Here is a 20,103-nt window from a genome sequence, read left to right as displayed (position 1 = left end):
CGCCCGCCCGCCACGCCACGCCACGTCGTCCGCGTGGCCGTCCGGGCCCGGCTCGGCGAGAGGGATGGATGTGCGAGCGCCTCGCCTAGAGCCTCGACTGCCCCAGCGGGCTGCGGCCCCGGCTCTCGGGTGTAGCGAAGCCAGCGAAGCCGGGGGCTGGGGAGGGGGACGGACGCGCCCAAGGTCACGCCGGGAGTCGCTCCGGGGCGCCGGCCTGTGCGGGGCGTTCAGGGGAGGCCCCGGCCGGGGTTTTGTTCCCGGCTGACGCCGCCTCCTTTGTGTGCTCGCGCCGCCGCCCCGCCATCGCGGGCCTGTGAGTGCGCCCGGGCCGCGTGGCCGAGCTTCCTGGGCTGACGGCGCTGGGGGCGGCGGGGGCTGGCCCGGGCGGCGCCCACCCGGGACTGAGCTTAGTAGGTTCTTCGCTTCCGGTCGTTGGGGCGGTGGGGAGGGCGCTGGAGCGCTGAGGCCTGCAGCCGGCCCCGCCCCTCGGGCGTCTGCACCGGCTCGGGCGTCTGCACCGGCTCGGGCGCCTGCACCCGGAGCCTGAAGAGTGAGCGGGGGCTCGGGGGAGGCTTGAGATCCGGAGCACAAGGCTTGGCGAGCACCGCTGTCCGTCCTTTGACCCGTCAAGGGAGAAGGGTAAAGTTCGGAGTCGGGCTTCCCCGCGTGAGCCGTTTTTGTGAGGCTTTGGCTTTTATCTTCTTGTCCGTGCCCATCGACGTTTACAGTCACACCTTAATTCTGCTTCTGCGTTAGGGTCTCGGAGGCAGACCTGTGGTCCTGCCTCCCAGCCGAGGCTGCGGGGTGGTTGGGGAGACTGAGGAGGTGTGCCCTAGGTCGTGCAGCCTGCTACCTAGGTGACGGCAGAGCCGGCCTGGAACCTCGCTTTCCTGTGGGTGTAGGACTAGGCCTTTAAGTTCAGTGACTGGGCGTTTGGGGACCACTAGTGATGAAGGACAGAGACGTTCAAGGGAATCGCTTTAACTGGTTGTGTGGGGAGACATGTTGGGTTCAGTTTTATCTGAGCTGCAGGTGAAATGGGAACATTCAAGTAGAAAGAGGTGGTGTTGCTGGTTTTGTATTGCCTAAACGTGAGCTTCCAACTCAGATTTAAAAATCTTTCTTAAAAAAAATAAAAATAAAAATAAAAATGGGGCGCCTGGGTGGCTCAGTGGTTAAGCCGCTGCCTTCGGCTCAGGTCATGATCTCAGGGTCCTGGATCGAGTCCCGCATCGGGCTCTCTCTCTCAGCAGGGAGCCTGCTTCCTCCTCTCTCTCTCTGCCTGCCTCTCTGCCTACTTGTGATTTCTCTCTGTCAAATAAATAAATAAAATCTTAAAAAAAAAAAAATAAAAATAAAAATCTTACGTTAATACAGTGTTTATTAACCTTTTTTCTCCCTAGTGACCTCCCCTGGCATTTTTTAGTTTTTCTTAATTGTCCTCTCCATGAAATGTTAATGCTTCCTAAATACCGTAGGTCTTCTTATGTACTGTTTAGGTAGCTATGGCTTGATCATAAAAAGAATAAGGTTTTTTTTTTCACCCCCTTTGAGAGTGGATACTTTAAAAATTCTAAGTCAGCACTGTTTTAAGGTCTTCTGTGTGCCAAGTTTTCTGCTTGGGATATAGCCACGGACAGAACAGGCATGGTACAACTCCATCTCGAACTGAGGAGGGTGGGTGGAGGGAGTGAGAAATTTCCTGAGTTTGAAATATAAATTGTAGGAGAGACGAGACTGGAGAGGTAAGCAGGAACCCGGTCACAAGGTGTTTGCTGTGCCCCAAGTTAATTCAGAATTTATGTTAAGACCACGTGGGGGAAAAAATCACTAAATGAAGTTCTAGTAACATGGTTACATTTGCATTTTTTTTTTAAAAAATCACCATACTGTGAGGATGGCTTAGAAAGATGGGTGAGACTAGTGGCCTCTGGACCAGTTAGGCAGAGAGAAGTATGGCTTGGACCATGGTGAGGAGTGGGAACCGAACTCGGGCCAGTGATTGCCAGTCGTGGGAGCTATTCACTGGATTTTTACTTAAAAAGCTGTTGCAAGGTTCATGTGCAGTAGTTTATACCCCTGCCAGTTTCTGGAAAAGATTTGAGGTGCTACTGAATGCAGATATGTGCAGAAGGTCATTGGTTTTATGCTGCATGAACATTGCTTTGTGTGTTCTTTGTGTGTGTGTATGTTACTAGTGTCTTATTTTGAAATGATTTATGTACATCTTTCACTGTCCTCGAGTTAGCTGGCTCTTGTAGATTTGACAGGGCTGACTTTGTTTCTGGAGGGATAATTCACATATTATGCTCTTGTAACTTACTACTCCTAACTAGCTTGTTTCTCAGCAGGGCTTTGGGGATTATAGAGCAAGGCATTTTAAGGTTTCCTCTCTGAGGAGGAAGGCCCACAGCACAAGTACTGCTGCATCTCAAAGTCAGAGTTCAAGTATGAGGAAGCTGGTGAGGTTGGGCTGTAGAGTGCTGCTGCAGAATTTCCTTTGGAAGGGCTTTTTCCCCCATGTATAAATAAAGGTTGTCAAGTTTATTATTCCTACCTACACTGTGCAGGGTAGGAAAGGCCTGAAAATGTCTCAAAATAGTAGCTTCCTTGTGTAAAATAAAATTTTGACCCTAAGGCTTTCCTGGAGGGATGTCTACACCCAATATGGGGCTCAAACTCCACAACACCAAGATCCGTTCTAGCTGTTATGTATGTGGAAATGAGATATTCTTTACTTTTCTCCCATGGTGATGATGTTTGTAAGTCTTCCTTTGTTTCCTGATGGTGACTATATTTTTACTTGCAATCTAAGGCTCCATATCCCCTTTTCATCTTTCATTTCACCTCAAGATAGTCTGTGCCATCTCTGTCAAGCATCTAATGAGCTTGATAGTTTAATTTCTTTTTTAAAAGATTTTATTAATTTTTAGAGATTTTATTTATTAGAGAGCATTGGGAGGGCGACAGAGGGAGACCTGAGACAAAGGCAGACGCTTCATCGACTGAGGCATACCTCAGTCGATCAAGGCACACCTTGATCATTTAATTTCACTGGAAGAAAGTTGTGATTTCAGCGTGTTTGTGCTAAGAGAAGGGAACACTGCAATAGATATTGGCCTTTAAGACAGGTTGACCACATTGAGTACAGGAAGAAATGGTTAGATTAGGACCAGGAGGAGCAGGAGAAATGTAAGGAACCTGTGAAGTAGGTCTTAAAGGATGAGCAGGAGCGGGTATGGGTCCCTTTTAGCCAAGGGGACTGCGTGGATCAGATTATGCCCCTGGTCTTAGGAGGAGACTGACAGCCAGGATACCAGAGTAAAGTACAGTCAGTTCTGCTTTAAACACTTGTTTGGAAGCATGATTTGTTCCAACAGGATTTATATACTAGGAACAGTTTGAACATTATGGGGATTTTGAGTTTGCTGTGCATTATAATTTCACCTATGAGAACTACTAGACGAACCAAAAAATTGAACTGAGTCGAGTCAAGTCACGTAGACTGTAGACAGTACACACCTCAAGCATCCCCCAGCTCTCTCAATGACTGTGTGTGGTATGAGCCACACCGTTACACATGTTTTGTTTAAAAAAAAAATTCTCCCTACTTCCCAGTAACTCGAAAACTGCAAACCTTATGGGGCACCTGGGTGGCTCAGTGGGTTAAAGCCTCTGCCTTCGGCTCAGGTCATGATCTCAGGGTCCTGGGATCGAGCCCCACATCGGGCTCTCTGCTCCCTGGAGAGCCTGCTTCCTCCTCTCTCTGCCTGCCTGCCTACTTGTGATCTCTATCTGTCAAATAAATAAATAAAATCTTTAAAAAAAAAAAAAAAGAAAGAAGAACTGCAAACCTTATAAAGTATTCATGCATCTCCTGACCATTTAACATGTGCAGAAGCGTGCTTCTCTTCTGTTAGGCTAACTTGTGTGTGTGTAACATTGACAAAGGTTTTTAATGTCGTACCCCTAATTTCTTTGTTTTCCCATAAGTCCTGTGGGTTTTTTGTTTTGTGTGGTGTATTTAGGAATACACCTGTCTAACTTCAGGTGAGGCCAGAAGGGTTAGCACTGGGTTAGGGAAGGGAGGTTATGCTGAAGGTGATGGATGTGATCTTTTGGGAGCATTTGCAATCTTTTTTGGGCCTTTTGGAGCTTGGTCATTTTTTTAAGCTCCCATGTGAAGCCTTTTAACTTCCCTGGCCCCTTTTCCCTTTTCCATCTCTGTTAGAGCATTACCTTCATAGTCAGGAACCTGCTATACTTCATGAAGCATCCCAGTTGCCACATTTGTCCTGGAGGACAAGGACCATTGACTTCTATTTTACTTCCTAGGTAGAGTGTCAGAGGAGAGTTGAAGTTCTAGATTAGGGCTTCTGCTGCTCACAGGCCCAGGTATGGAATCCCACTGCCAAGATTGGTGTCTCCAGAGAATTGGGTTTGACGAGCCCTTCGGTGACAGGGTCCATGCATTCTTTAGCCAGCCCACCTGTGCATCTGCCTTGAGGGGAAGGGAAGGACTTGTGTTGAGGATCCCTGGGTGAGGGCTGTTTAAGACCAGCCAAGTATGCAAATGAGGGAGCTGCCGCAGTGTGGCACTGCTCTGCATCTCCTTGCTGTCCTATAGACCATGGAATCGCATTTGTAAGCTTCTGACCACCTGCCCCCCCTCCACCTGGAGGGCCTGTGCCTTGGCTATTCTTAGTTCCACCCCCTCCCCCCAACCAGGTTCATGATTCAGTACAAGCATCTGAGCCTCCTAAGTGGCTTTTTCTGGTAGGCCCTATGTTCAGGCACCATCCACACAGACCCAACATGCCTGCCCCCTGTGAGTTACGTGGCCAGTTACTTTTGTCCCAGGGAAGAGGGGGAAGTTGTTGATGGCCTTGGCACCCGAGGTTGATAGCTTCATTGGTCTTTGATATGTTTGCAGCCTCTGGAAGGATAGATCCTTAGGTTTCCTTTGTGACACACCCCTGCTCCTGGCCTCTAGGAATTGCCTTGTTTGTATCACCAGGCCACCAAGGCTGAAAAAAAAAAATTAGGGGCACCTGGGTGGCTCAGTGGGTTGAGCCTCTGCCTTCGGCTCAGGTCATGATCTTAAGGTCCTGGGATCGAGCCCTGAGTTGGGCTCTCTGCTCAGCAGGGAGCCTGCTTCTCTATCTCTCTGCCTGTTTATGATTGCTGTCTGTCAAATAAATAAATAAATAAAATATTTTTTAAAAATATTAGGTTAGGGGTCAGACAGGTGGAGAGAGCCACTCAGTTTTACTTTGAGGGTATCCCAGAGCAATAGTCGAAGGAGTTGGTTGGATTTGGTTTCTTTTGACACCTTCTTGGTTGTTCTCACACACGTATCCATGTTTTGTTTTTGTTTTTGTTTTTAAATTCAAATTCAGTTCATTAACATATAATGTATTAATTGGCTTCAGAGGTAGAGGTCATTGATTTATTAGTTTTACATAACACTCAGTACTCATTGCATCATGTGTGCCCTCCTTAATGTCTATTACCTTGTTATCCCATTCCCCACTCCCTTCCCCTACAGCAACCTTCAGTTTGTTTACTGTGATTAAGAGTCTCATGGTTTGTTTCCCTCCCTGGTTTCCTCTTGCCTCATTTTTCCTCTCTTCTCCTTTGATCCTCTGTTTTGTTTCTTAAATTCCACAGATTTGTGAGAGCATATGGTAATTGTCTTGCTCTGATTGACTTGTTTCACTTAGCATAATATCCTTAGTTCCATCCACTTTGTTGCAAATGGCAGGATTTCATTTTTTTTTTTTTAAGATTTTATTTATTTATTTGACAGATGGAGATCACAAGAAGGCAGAGGCAGGCAGAGTGAGAGGAGGCTCCCTGCTGAGCAGAGAGCCCGATGCAGGGCTTGATCCCAGGACTCTGAGATCATGACCTGAGCCGAAGGCAGCGGCTTAACCCACTGAGCCACCCAGGCGCCCCAAGATTTCATTTTTTGATGGCTGCATAATATTCCTGGGTGTGTGTGTGTGTGTACACACATACCACATCTTTATCCATTCAGCTGTCAGTGGACATGTGGGTTCTTTCCATAGTTTGGCTATTGTGGACATTGCTGCTATAAAGGTGCATGTGCTCCTTCGGATTACTACATTTGTATTTTTGGGGTAAATACCCAGTAGTGCAGTCTCTGGTTCGTAGGGTAGCTCTGTTTTCAACATTTTAAGGAACCTCCATACTGTTTTCCAGATTGGCTGTACCAGCTTGCATTCCCACCAACAGTGTAGGAGGGTTCCCCTTTCTCCACATGCTCTCCAACATCTGTTGTTTCCTGACTTGTTAATTTTGGTCATTCTGGCTGGTGTGAGGTGGCATCTCATTGTGGTTTTGGTTTGTATTTTCCTGATGCTGAGTGATGTTGAGCATTGTTTCATGTGTCTGTTTGCCATTTGTGTGTCTTTGCAGAAATGTCTGTTCGTGTCCTCTGCCCATTTCCTGATAGGATTGTTTGTTCTTTGGGTGTTGAATCTGCTTTTTATAGATTTTGGATACTAGTTCAGCTCTCTGTTCTGTCATTTGCAAATATCTCCTCCCATTCCGTTGGCTGTCTTTTCATTCTTTTGAATGTTTCGTTTGCCCTGCCAAAGCTTTTTGTCTTAAAGATAAGATCCTCCAAATCAGTTAGTGATAAAACCTTATCGGACACTGCTGTTAGAGAATTAAGGTGTTCCCTCCCAGGGTTTTCATCAACACATCAATCTAGTGTTTGGAGGGAGTTCCTCATAATCCTGCATGTAAAACTATGGAGAAATTCATAAGAACAGTTTCTTTGTGAAGAGGAGGAGCCCTGGTCTGCTTTGGCTGTGTTGGAAACATAGGTGTGTCCTGGGGATCCCAGGGCATGGATGGGAGTGAAGGACCCCAGGTCAGAACTATAGTATAGCCTATAAGTTTTAACATTCTTTTTATGACCAGCTTATGCTAACTGAGAAACTGTAGCTAGCTGACGATAGATAAGGGAGTCAGCAAGCAGCATAGCAGGATAACGAATAGCGAAAATCTGTGTTTAACCCGGCTGTTTCTGGCTTCTGTATAATAATGCTTCTAATGCTTTGCTAAGAAATGAAAAATTGCTTAAACCCTCAACTCTAAGGAGCAAGAGGCTGGCTGAGGACAAAGCAAAAGCTGGCGCCTTGCACCCCCCCTTCACCCACACCCCTTGGTAACATGTGTGACATTTCACAGGCACCCCTGACTGCCCTACAAGAAGAGCAAATGGTTATCTTGCAGAGATCACAGTCCTGCAAGGCAGGAGTCTCTCTTGGTTTACAAATGTCCTTGAGATTTACAACAAAGAAGTAGCCTTATCAATAGCTCAATTTCCAAAGACACATAACTCAGTTTCTCAAGCCCTAACGTCACCCTCCCCTCCATAAAAAACCGAAGGAGATGGAGGTAGAAGGAAAAGTAAATAAAGTTAAATTTCTTTTAAAGACCTAAATCTCACTAACAAGGACATTTGATAGCAGGAATGTAACATTCCACCAGGAGACTCCCAATTGTCTTTATGTTAGTGCCTCATTAGAGGGAAAGTGGCCTTGGCTTGATAGTAACCAGGCCTTAAATATCCTGATAGTGCTTTCATTCGCATGCGTGGGCTAATCGGCCAGTTCTGCTTCTGTAAGATTGCTTTGTCTGCTTTCGCGCACGGTCCCCTGACCCAATTCACTGACCCCAAGTATGCCTGTTCAAACTGTCAACCAATCAGCTCAGCCCCACCCGAAACTTGTTTGTACCTGTCTATAAAAATCCTGCACCACCCCAGCCAGGTGTGCTCAGCTAGCAGGAGCTGCTGACCACCCGCAGGCGCGCGCTGACCACCCGCAGGCGCCTGCGTAACAATAAAGAACCTCTTGCTGATTGCATCCAGTGGCAGTGTTGGATTCTTGGGTAAGGGGATCCGCGGGTCTTTCAGGAGAGACTGAGATCCTGCTATAGGCGAATTCCTTTTTTTTTTTTTTTTTTAAGATTTTTTAAAATTTTTATTTATTTGACAGAGAGAAATCACAAGTAGATAGAGAGGCAGGCAGAGAGAGAGAGAGGGAAGCAGGCCCCCTGCTGAGCAGAGAGCCTGATGTGGGACTCGATCCCAGGACCCTGAGATCATGACCTGAGCCGAAGGCAGCAGCTTAACCCACTGAGCCACCCAGGTATAGGCTAATTCCTTACAGATATTTCTGGGCCTCTGTCCACTGCAGAGCATTTCTGAGTAATGGACTAAACCTTGGCTATTTAAAGTGTCTAGAAAAAGAATATTAAGTGAAGTTTATTTTTAATTTTTGATTGTGGTAAAACATATAACAGATCATTTGAACCACTTTTAGGGGTTCATTAAGGCATTAAATAAATTCACAGTTTTGTGCAACCATCACCACATCCATCTGCAGAATCTTTTTTTTTTATCTTCCCAGACAGAAACTTATGTATTCATTAAACAACAACTTCCTGTTCTCCCTTCTTACTTGCCCCTAGCAGTCACCATTCCACTTTCTGTCTCTGAATTTGATGCCTCTCAGTACCTCTGATAAGAGGAGTTATACACTATTTGTCCTATTGTGTCTTCTTTCCCCGAACATAATGTCTTCGGTGTTCATCCATGTTGGAGTCTGTGTCAGAATTTTATTTTTAAGGCTCAATAATAATCTTTTTGTTGATTTTTTTTTCATAGATTTTTGAAAAACTGAAGTTCCCTCTTAATTTTTTTTTTTTTTTAAGATTTTATTTATGTATTTGTCAGAGAGAGAGAGTGCACAAGCAGGCAAAGTGGCAGGGAGAGGCAGAGAGAGAAGCAGGCTCCCTGCTGAGCAAAGAGCCCGATGTGGGACTTGATCCCAGGACACTGGGATCATGACCTGAGCCAAAGGCAGTGGCTTAACCCACTGAGCTACCCAGGCACCCAGTTCCCTCTTAATTCTTGACCCTTGCATCTCAAGGCCTGAATCAAAGAAGTAGATCCATCTCAGTATCCGGACAGCTGTTCTTTTTCTCTAGTAGAAACAAAAGGCTGTCCTTGATGGGCTCTGTGTTAGGAGAAAAGGAAAGAATTTTCTTTGATAAACTTCCAAGCAGGTGTGATGGCCCCTTGGTTCTGATACTCCTTTCAGGTCTCTGGGACTTTGCTGATTGCTGGGCATAGTTTCATCAGGGTCATAAGATAAATTTGGGAAAAGACCCAAGTACTGTCTCCCCAAGCCTAATCTGCTGCTTTATTTTTTGTCAGTTTCTTTCATCTAGTTCCTGCAAAAATCTCAGGGGAGACCAGTAGTCAAGGCTGCTACGCCTCCTCTGGGAATAAATAACTGGGAGGGGACTGCCCTGTTACTACCCCTGTGCTGGCTTTTCAGCCCCCTCTAAGGCTAAGCGGAGTGATAAGCTATATCCTACCAAGCAAGTCTTTTCCTGGAAATGACTGAGAGCTGGAAACGCTCATTTCAGTTCTTCTTGAGATTAAGGTTTCTTTGCTCTCATCCAGTAGCACTTACCATTTGCTTGTTTTTTAAGATTTGTTTAATTAATTTAGGGCAAGAGAGTGAGAGGCAGGGCAAAGGGGGACTCTTCAGGCAGAAGCCCCATGGAGCATGTGGCCTGAGGCAGTGCTCAGACTGGGCTTGATCTTACCATTCAGGAGATCATGACCTGAGCTGAAATGAAGTCGAGTCAGAGGTTTAACCAACTGAGCCACCCAGGCGCCCTAGCACTTACCACTTGTAGGAAGAACTGCAGTTTCTGGCTCTTCTGACATATTTATTACATAACTTACTGATTGCCTTTCCACTTAGAATATGTACTCCATGAGTGTCTCTCTTTGTTCACTGCTGCATTTCTGGTCCCTGGAGAGGTGCCTGATCTAGAGCAGGTACCTATAAATCGTTAATTAAATGGCTAACAGGGGGGCGCCTGGGTGGTTCAGTGGGTTAAAGCCTCTGCCTTCGGCTCAGGTCGTGATCCCGGAGTCCTGGGATCGAGCCCCACGTCGGGCTCTGCTCGGCAGGGAGCCTGTTTCCTCCTCTCTCTCTGCCTGCCTCTCTGCCTACTTGTGATCTTTGTCTGTCAAATAAATAAACAAACAAAATCTTAAAAAAAAAAAAAAATGGCTAACAGGGTTGTCTCCAGGGTCCTAGGAACAACAGTACTGGGCACTTTCATTCAGCATCATTGTTTTGCAAAAGAGCTGCAAAAATAAAGGATATTTTTCCCACATTAAAGATGGTGACACTGAGTCAGGGAGATCAAGTATTTGTGCCAGGCTCTAGGGCTTGTACAGCCAGCCACGCGTTTGCTGGCTCTTTACCATGCATCCTCAATTGTATGACAAGCAAGAGGTATATGTTTTTCTTAAGTACGAAGGCCTTATTGTTGATGTGAGAGTGACATCAAGGTTCCATTTAAAAAGCTTCGGCCAGAGGCGCCTGGATTGTCAGTCATTAAGTCTCTTTTCAACTCCGGTTGAAAAGAGACTGAGGGTCCTGGGATAGAGCCCCACATTGGGCTCTCTGCTCTGTGGGAAGCGTGCTTCTCCCTCTCTCTCTCCCTCCCTCTGCTTGTGTTCCTTCTCTTGCTGTCTCTCTGTCTCTCTCTCTCAAATAAATAAAATCCTTTTGAAAATTAATAATAAACAGATTATTAGATAGGTTGATAGCTTCGGCAGAGGGGGGCCCTGGGTGGCTCAGTCAGTTAAGTTTTTGACTCTTGATTTCTGCTCAGGTCATGACTTCGGGGTGGTGAGATTGAGCCTCGTGTTGGGCTCTGTGCTCAGTGGGGAAACTGCTTAAGATTCTCACCTTCTCCCTTTGCACCACCCCCATCATGTATACTCTCTCTTGCTCTCTCTCTAAAATAATCTTAAAAATAAAAAGCTTTGGAGGGACGCTGGGCTGGCTTAGTTGGTAGAAAACGTGACTCTTGATCTCGGGGTCATGAGTTCAAGCCCCACATTGGGAGTAGAACTTACTGTATTTAAAAAAAAAACTTTGACCAGGGCACCTGGGTGGCTCAGTGAGTTAAAGCCTCTGCCTCTGGCTCAAGTTGTGATCCCAGGGTCCTGGGATTGAGCCCCTCATCAGGCTCTCTGCTCAGCAGGGAGCCTGCTTCCTCCCCCACCCCCACCCCTCCTGCCTCTCTGCCTACTTGTGATCTTTGTCAAATAAATGAATAAAATCTCTAAATTTAAAAAAAAAAGTTTTGATGTCAAAGTTTATTGGCAACTTTTAATGCTCATGCTCACTTCCCCAGGAGGGCAGGCTGTACTGGGCAGTGGTACATTGCCAACAGCCTTGGGTTGGGTTTATGGGGTTTTTTGTTTGTTTGGTTTTGTTTTTAAGATTTTATTTATTTGAGAGAGCACGTGTGTGCATCATGCACATGAGAGGGGGAAGGAGGAGAAGGTGAAACAGACTACCCACTGAGCAGAGAGCCTAGTGTTGGGCTCCATCCTGGGACTCCAGGATTGTGAGCTGAGCTGAAGGTAGACACTTAACCACCTGAACCACTCAGGCACCCCAGCTTTGGGTGTTTTTGACATTTTTTACAAAAGTAATTGGGTGGGAGGGGATCCTGGTTGGCTCAGTCGGTTAAGTGTCTGCTTTTGGCTCTGGTCAGGATCTCAGCATCTTGGGATTTTGGGAAGCCCGCCTGCTTCCTGGCGGGCTCCCTGCTCAGCAGGGAGTTGGCTTCTGTCTTTCCCTCTGCCCCTCCCCAAGTCTTTCAAATAAAGTGTCTCTCTCTCTTATTAAGTCTTTTTTTTTTTTTTTTTTTTTTTTTTAAGTAGCTGGGCAGTACACAACAGCCTTTAATATAGTCTTTTTTAAAAATGATTTTATTTATTTATTTGACAGAGAAAGAGGGATCACAAGTAGGCAGAGCAGCAGGCAGAGAGACGGGGAAGCAGGCTCCCTGTTGAGCAGAAAGCCCCATGTGGATCCGGAACCCTGAGATCCTGACCTGAGCTGAAGGCAGAGGCTCAACCCACTGAGCCACCCAGGTGCCCCTATAGTCTTCCTTTTTAACACGTTTTGTAATTCTACTTTTTGAAATTCCATTTAGGGAAGTACTTAAAATAACATGGTAATGATTATGTGTTTATGGTTTTAGAAGGGGAGGGATAGGCAATCATACTAACCAGTATCTGATAAATTGGCATTTCCTGATGAAATTTTATAGATTTTTGCTTCTATCTGCTTTAACCATGCTGGCATAGAGAGGTTGCCCTGGCTAGCTCATTCACACTCAGAGGAGACGGCCCATGTGTCTCAGAGTGGCCATTTACGAGTTTATAATGAGAACTGCCTTGTCATTGTCTGTACATCCTCTATCCCCACAGAAGGACTCACAGAGGGGTGCCTGGGTGGCTCAGTGGGTTAAGCCTCTGCCTTCGGTTCAGGTAATGATCTCAGGGTCCTGGGATCGAGCCCCGCATTGGACTCTCTGCTCAGCAGGGAGCCTGCTTCCCCTCTCTCTCTGCCTGCCTTTCTGCCTACTTGTGATCTCTGTCTGTCAAATAAATAAAATCTTAAAAAAAAAAATTGCTTGGTGGTTGTGGAACCCATGTGGAGAGTTAGGTCTCAGGTGTCTGTGGTTAATTGTGTCAGTCTTGGCTGCCCTGCGTGTCACGAGGGAGGGCTCCTTGTGCCTGGGCTGGACAGAGCTGCTCATCCTAGATCTCTCTTGGGCACCCTGCAGACTAGTCCCTTTCCTCGGTTGCTGGAGAACCAGCTCCAGTCCCACACTTCCTGCCTTTTGAACTGTTTCTAGCTGTTTTGTCTGTAGACATGTGCCACATACGTGATGACGTGTGTCACTCTTGTGAGAGTTGGGGGGTCATCCTCTGTAGTGTCTGTGATGACTTCATGGGAAAAACCTCATCTCTGTCTAACAGGGATAGAATGATTGAGTGCACCGTTCAGTCTGCACTGGCCTCATTAGCTCCCTCCTGAAGGGCAGTCTGGGCTCTCACGCTCTGCCACCGCCTGCTCCGAGCCACACAGCTTTCTTCTTGCCTGGGATTCTTTTGGTCTCCCTTCTTCCTCTTGGTCTGCCTTGTGACTTGATCAGTCTCCCATTGGCCATCAGAGCCCAGAGGTGACAGGATCTCTAAACACAGATCTCTGAAACCTCTGGTTGTCTTGCCTTTGAGGTGTGGGGTAGGAAGCAAGTTATGATCCAACCATTCATCTTTACTGTATTCTCTTCTCTCACGCAACCCACACAGTCCTCATCTAGGGCATTGTTCCCTTCTGTGCACCCCAGTACCACCTGGGTTGGTTTATTTGTTTGTTTCTTTTCTTATTTGTCAGAGAGAGAGAGAACACACACCAGCAGGTGTGGAGCACCAGGCAGAGGGAGAAGCAGGCTCCCCACTTAGCAGGGACCCCGATGTAGGACTTGATCCCAGAACCCTGGGACCATGACCTGAGCAGGAGACAGACACCCAACCAACTGAGCCACCCAGGTGCTCCCCACCCTGTTTGTTTCTTGAGTAACTCCTATCACTGGGCCTGCACTTGCTGGGTCACCAGTGGCTGGCTTCCTGTGGTTGCCTCACCGGCCTCACTCTAGCTCTTCTGCCGGTTGATTGCTGCTACCTCCTTGGTATGCCAGGTTTGTCTGACCAGTGCCTTCAAGGTTCTCTCAAAGCTTTCTCTGACTTTTTATTCTTTTCATAGGCTCATCTTGCTCTACCTGACTTCCCAGTTTCACACACAGATCCTGAAATCTCTTCCTTTACTCAGTTATCTCTCTTCTGAGTGTTGCGGCTGCCTTTACACCTTTCTACCTAGATATCCCATAGGCAGCATTTCTTAGACTAAAACCATCTACCCTCAAAACCTGTTTGTTTTCTCCCTTCCCTGGTTCATTATTGCATCACTCCTGCTCTCTCTCTCTCTCTTTTTAAGGTTTTATTTATTTGAGGGAGAGGGAGAAGCAGACTTCCCGCTGAGCAGGAAGCCTGACATGGGACTTGATTCCAGGACCCCCGGATCACCACCTGAACCAAAGGCAGATGTTTAACAGACTTGAGCCACCCAGATTCCCCACTCCTGCTCTTTAATCAGCTAGATAACTTGGTGTGAATTGTTCTTAACCCTCCTATCAGAGGTTTCGGAATTCCTAGCCTCTGGTCTTCCTGGCCATTCCTAGTCCCATGTGCTACCCTGGGTCTTTCTTAGTGGCAGGGACACCATTCACCACCCCCACTCTCATCTCTGAGTCATTGTTTGCTTCAGTAAACATGAGTGTCTAAACACAGGATTAGCTAGGTACAAAGTAGACTGTGCCCTGCCCTCACACTTTGGACATGCTGAATAACTACAGGGTTTGCCTTGGAAACCAAAGGACTGTGGGCCATCTGCTGAGATGGAGTGATGGTATTATTGTTGGAAGGACTTTCTCCCTGCACGAAATAAATTTGAAAACCTGGAAAACATCCATTTTCCAAATTGTTTCTACAATAATACATTTTATTCTGGCATGGTATTTATTTAATAGTGTGGGTTCTGCTGTCACACTGTCCTGGTTTAAATCCAGGCCACTGTAGTTCTGAACTTTGGGCAGGTTAAATGGTAACCTTAGGGTGCCTGGGTGGCTTAGTGGGTTAAGTGCCTGACTCTTGTTTCGGCTTAGGTCATGATCTTGGCTGTGAGGTTGATTTCCACGTTGGGCTTGCGCTCAGCACATAGTCTGCTTGGGATTCTCTGTCCTCATGCTTGTGTGTGTGTGCGCTGGTGTGTGCTCTCTCTCAGATCTTTAAAAAAGTAAAATGGTAACCTTAATAATACCTTTCCTCTTACTGGGTGATGGAACTATTACATGAACTGTGTTGGAAAGCAGTATTTTCACATAGTTCAAGGAATGTCTGGGCTTCAGCTGTGGTTAGTCTTCTTGTTATTCTGGTGTCCTCTATCCCCTGCAGTATCCAGAACACTTTGTAGTCTGTGAAGGCTACCTTTCCTGCAACCCTGGTTTCAGACATGGCATTTCCACGTCCCCACACCGATCTGGGAATACCCTCTTCTTTCCACCTCCATTTTCTGGTGAAATCCAGCCCCCTGGTAGATTTCTCTAAGGCCAGCCTTCCAACTTCCTGTGCCCTCTAACCACTAACTCTTACTAGAACCAAAAGAAGCAAATGGATTTGGAACGGATTGCTGGACTGGCCTGGGCGTGGAGTGTGAGAACGCACCAGGGGAGCTCCCAGGCGGTCTTGCTGGGGCTGCAGGAGGGGGGTTTTGGAGAGCAGAGAGGGTGTGCAGGCCAAGGAGTTGGGGTGCCTCTGGGACAGTCATAGACTAGGTTTTAACAACCATGTTTGAAAGCCTAAAAATTAACCAAGTGGGAGGCAAGAGGCTTATGGCAAAGCCAGAGATTTGCATTAAATTATTTCTCATTGTTCAGCAGATGGATTGCCTTCTCTGCCAGTGACATTTTTATCAAAGATTCTCAATTCTAAGACACACCATGAGGTAGATAAGAAGGATAACTTGCCAAAATAGCTACGTCATGCATGTATACCCAAATGTAAGATATTTCTTAGAATCCGAAACATCCGCAGATATTAGAATCCAGAAAGTTCAGTGGTCTGGGAGTCCTAAGAGGCTGTCATGGCACCTCCCCCTCCATTCACAGCAGGAGGGCAGTCTTGGTCCCTTCCAGCCTGAGCCTCTACCCAGAATGCCAGTCTCTGCGGAAGGCTTACCGGTTGAGATGTTGCTTTGGGAACATGTGTGCGGTTTGAGTGGAAGCACCTGCTGCCCTGTGGTGTGGGCATCAGGAGATGTCATGCTGCCTACCAGCCACACGTGCCCCAATAAAGTGACATCGTGAAGAGGTCATCCCTGTGAAGCAGCCAGGGTCACAGTGGAAAAGAAGGTGGCAGGGGAGCAGATGACCACCAGGTAATAGAGAAGGAGGCTCAGCTGGCTGAGTAGTCCCTCTAGAGGGGCTTCTCTGGGGAAAAAAGGCCGGGCTGGGGCTGGGTAGGGTCAGGAAGGCTTCTGAAAAACCTGGCCTTTGCCTGTGTGTTTCCTTACCCCTAGCTCCTGTACCACAGTTACAGTACTGAGCTGTCTGCCAGCCCTCCCTCCCTCCCTCCACAAGGCTAGGCTGGGAGTTGACGACTAGGTGTGTTGTGTTAGTAGCTGGAGCAGTCCTTAAGGCCAGGCCCGAGCTGGGTGGGGCAGAGGGGTGGAGCTGTGCCCCAGGCAGTGCTCGAGGAGTGAGTCAGGGACATCAGCCCACAGCCATTGAGCCTTTAGACTGCAGCACCATTCTGGGTGCTCTGCCAGCTCCCATAGTCCACACACACCTGCTGCGATAGGTGCTGCTGTTTTGTCGTCTTAGAAATAGGGCACAGAGTTTGGTGCTTAGCTCAAGGGCACAAGTAGGGGTTTGGAGGTGCCTGACCAGTCCCAACTGTCATGCTCTGTGGTCAGCTGTGTGTGTGTTAGAAAGCTGTGTTGGTGGTAGGGTTGAAGGGGCACTGGGAGGCGGGAGATCTGATAGGAAGAGGTAGCAGCTGCGCGGATGACAGGGTGGATGGATTCAAGAGGGGTCCTGTCTTTCCTGCCGTCTTCATGCCTCTCAAGTAGACCTCCTTCTGTCCAGGGCCCTTGTCTTAGTCCACTGGTTCCTGTGGTGGGGCCTTGGCAACACCACTGGCATTGCCTCAGAACTTGTGAGAAAGGCAAAATTTTGAGTCCCATCCCAGACCTGCTGAGGCTGGTGCAGAAGTTTGAGAACCCCTGTCCTTGTCCAGAGCACTACTGCCCAGGGTGGGTGTCTGCAGAGCCTCCTCCTTGTTCTGATTCTCCCTGAGTCCCTAGCCTTGCCCAGTGCTCAGGGCTTCCCCCACCAGAAGCCAGCTTTGCCCCTTGTACCCTGATAACACCCTGACTCCTAGCTTCTGACTTCCATGTTTTTGCTTCTCATGTGCTCCCTTTTCCACTGCATCTCTGACACAACTTAACGTAGGTAGCTGCCACTTCCCAGTGGGAGGCCCTTGAAGTCCAAGGGCCTTTTAGTTCTCTAGCAGCCTCTTCACTTGCTGCTTTGTCTGCCCTTCCTGGAACCTCCCACTTAGCTTCCCAGTCCACAGTTTCTTGGTTCTACCTGACTCGCCTGTTGCCAGTGACAGAAGTCTCAGCTAGGCATGCAGAGTGAATCAGGGCAGGTGACTCTCGTCTCCTCCTTTAAATTATCAGCTCCTCCAGAGGGCAGTGGTGAAGTTGTGGAAAGAGCCAGAGGACCTGGGCTCTGCTCTGGCCTCAAACTCCATGCCCTCCTGGTTGCAAGGAGTCCACGAGGTTATGTGTGGCAGTTCAGATTCTCTTGCCATTTCCCAGCAGCTGGCACAGGACTCTGGAAGGGTGTGAACAGCTAGAAAGAAGAGAGGTGGGGGCATAACGAGTCTGAGCTCAGGCTTCGGGACCCGGTGGCCCAGTGCTCTATAAGAGGGCTTGCTTCCCAAGAAAACCTCAAGCAAGCACGTGAGTTTGCATGGAGTATTCAGCAAAGTACTCGTAAAGGGTCAGACTGAGCTTTGTTGTTGATGATGCAGATGGGAGCATTTATCACCTTAATACTTTCCTTGTTTTTCAGGACTTCGAGATACTGGAAATCTACTTGGCTGCAAATAGCTATGCTCACCAGAGGATGACTAATCGACGGGTGTGAGAAGTTGAGAGCAGGCAACTTTCAGCTTCCTTGCTAACCTCTGTATAGGTTCCTTCCTTCTCTGTAGGGTGGAGTCAAAGAGCACAATGAGTACTGTGAGTTTTATCAGCTTGTGAATTTTCTTCTTAAAGATTTTATTGTTTTTCTTATTTGTGAGAATGTGCCTAGGAGTGTGGGGGGGAGAGCAGAGGAGCAAACTCGACCCTGCTTGGGGAGTCAGACATGGAGCTTGATCCCAGGACCCTGAGATCACAACCTGAGCCCAAGTCAGACATTTAACCAACTGCACCACCAAGGTGCCCACTTGTGAATTTTATTTTTGAGGCTAAGCAGCTACCTTATTCCTTAGGGCACGTTAATGAGAATATCATAAAGGTGCTCTAAGTAACCCTTGTTCTCGAAGGAAAGTGTGCAGGGCTGTGGGCAGCTACAGATGTAGTTATCTGGAGGAGTCTGCTGTTTTGGGTGGTGTCCTAAAGACACAGTAATAGCTGCGGATTCAGGAATTTTCTATCCCCAGAGCAGCTGTTGGTGTCGTGGAAATGTCAGGACCCTGGTTTATTGAATCCTTTACAACCTAGTGTACATTTTCCCTTCTCTTTCCTTTCCCCCTGTGTAGTTTTTGGCCCAGTATGAGCACAGTGGTAATTAGTGATCCTTCGTGAGAGTTTTCTTACACCAAGTGACCAAAGTCGGTACATATATTGTGAGCTTTCATCAGACTGCAGAGGCCGTGCCTTGTAACAGGTGTTCCCTGGAGCCCCTTGAGCTCCAGAGAAGATTGCCTGAAGGTCTCCTCTGTAGCTTATTCCCTGCTGATCAAGTTGCTCAGATGATCTAAACTCAAAACAGCTGTTTTCTGAGATACTGATTCATATCAGGTGGCCCAGCTGTGAAAAGGCAGACTTGTATTCTCTCCCCAGGCTCCAGAGGTGCCATGCGTGTGCACGCAGGTGAAACTGAACTGCCATAGAAACCCTATAGCTTCCACTCACTGCCCCCAGGTGCTCCTCATCCTGACCAGTCCCAGTCCCTCATGTGCTCGGAGATTGCTGTTGATACTTCTATACAAAAGGGCCTTTGCTTCCCTGGACCTGCCCTTTTAAAAGGCAGGTGACTCCCTACCTTGGCTCCTTATCTGCAGATTGCCCCTGCAGCTCACTTGTAAGGAAACAGATGTCCTGAGTCTGGGCACCTTCTCTCTGAAGCCCATGCCTTGCCCAGGTAGGATCTGGTTAGACAGAGCAATGTAACCTCTTACTTGACTGTTAAGAAATTGGTTAAACTTCCTCAGAATGGCATAAATCACTTACATGGTCAGTTTGAGTTGAAAGCTGTGACCCTCTCCTGCTAGTGCAGAGGGGGATGGCCACACTGAGAGTAACAGGGCAGCGGGGAAAATGTCCGCCAGTGTTTTAGGGTTTCTGGAGGCTGGCCCTGAGCTAGCAGTCCCCTGCACCCTTGCCCTCTGGGGAATGTGGATGGAGAGGGAGGTGGGGTTGTGGGGGGTGGAGGGCTAGGGGGAGGGTACTGAATCCTGAGATGGTCCTGAATCCTGAGATGGTCGTCCTAGGAGGGTGAGGGATAGCCTTATAATGGAGATCAAATTTGCATAGGTTTTTGAAAGCTGTGTAAGAATTGGCCAGTTGAGGAGAGGGAGAACTGTGTAGTCCAGTCATGGAAGGGACGAGAGAGCTGCTGGGGAAGAGGATTGCTGTGAGGTGTAGGGTAGGGGTCGTGGCCTTGAGAGCACACGTTGCTCTAGTGCCCATGGCGGGATATGCCGAGTCCAGCACCTAGACTTTGGTCAGGGTGCATGGCTGCTGCTTGCCTCCCTCAGAGGGGACCAGAAACCATGCAGGTGGCTGTGGCAGAGCATGAAGGGTCCTATTCAGCAGTATCTCCTAAGAAACATGTGGTCCTTTGCAGAGGAAGGAAAATAGAAGGACAACTTCAGAGAGAAAGGGGGGAAACTTAAGTAGCCTTGGTCTTCTGGTGGCAGCTCGGCCTGCCGGTAGACACTGGGCCATAGACTCTGCTGAGGCTGGAGTGGCAGCTCTCTGGACAGAGCAGCTCCTGGAGGGAGAACTTAGAACTACTGTGGCCGCTTGTCCGTGGGCCCTCTTGGAGATGGTTCTCTGCTCCTTAGATCCATGGAAAGTTGCTAAGCCCAAATCTTAATTTCCAACACTCCCCAAGCTGCCATTTGCTGCTGAGGCATGGCTGGAATACAACAAGAGTCAGGCGTCTCTCTCTTGGCTGGGCAGTACGTGTTGTGCTAAGTGGTGGGTGCCCTTAGGTCTTGTGCACATCTTGCCAGCAGTGTCTGTCCTTCCACAGTTTCTGGAGACATAGTGCTTAGTAGAGTGTGCAAGGAGGTTGGGTCGTGCTGGCCTCCTG

The 20,103-nt window shown here is 47.9% G+C and overlaps 1 protein-coding gene across 1 annotated transcript in view; it reads left to right on the top strand.

Annotated features, from left to right (window-relative positions):
- Window positions 1–20,103, top strand: part of RNF4 (ring finger protein 4) — a 37,836-nt gene that overhangs the window by 351 nt on the left and 17,382 nt on the right. Inside the window, exon 2 of the mRNA XM_059166840.1 lies at window positions 17,629–17,798. Coding sequence (XP_059022823.1) covers window positions 17,790–17,798 — 9 coding nt within the window. The 5' untranslated portion in view covers window positions 17,629–17,789. The remainder of the gene's footprint in view (window positions 1–17,628; window positions 17,799–20,103) is intronic.

The sequence above is a fragment of the Mustela lutreola genome, chromosome 1 (genome assembly GCF_030435805.1).
Source record: "Mustela lutreola isolate mMusLut2 chromosome 1, mMusLut2.pri, whole genome shotgun sequence".
Lineage (NCBI taxonomy): Eukaryota > Metazoa > Chordata > Mammalia > Carnivora > Mustelidae > Mustela > Mustela lutreola.
Note: the sequence above shows the minus strand (reverse complement) of the source record. Positions and strands in the feature narration are given on the sequence as shown.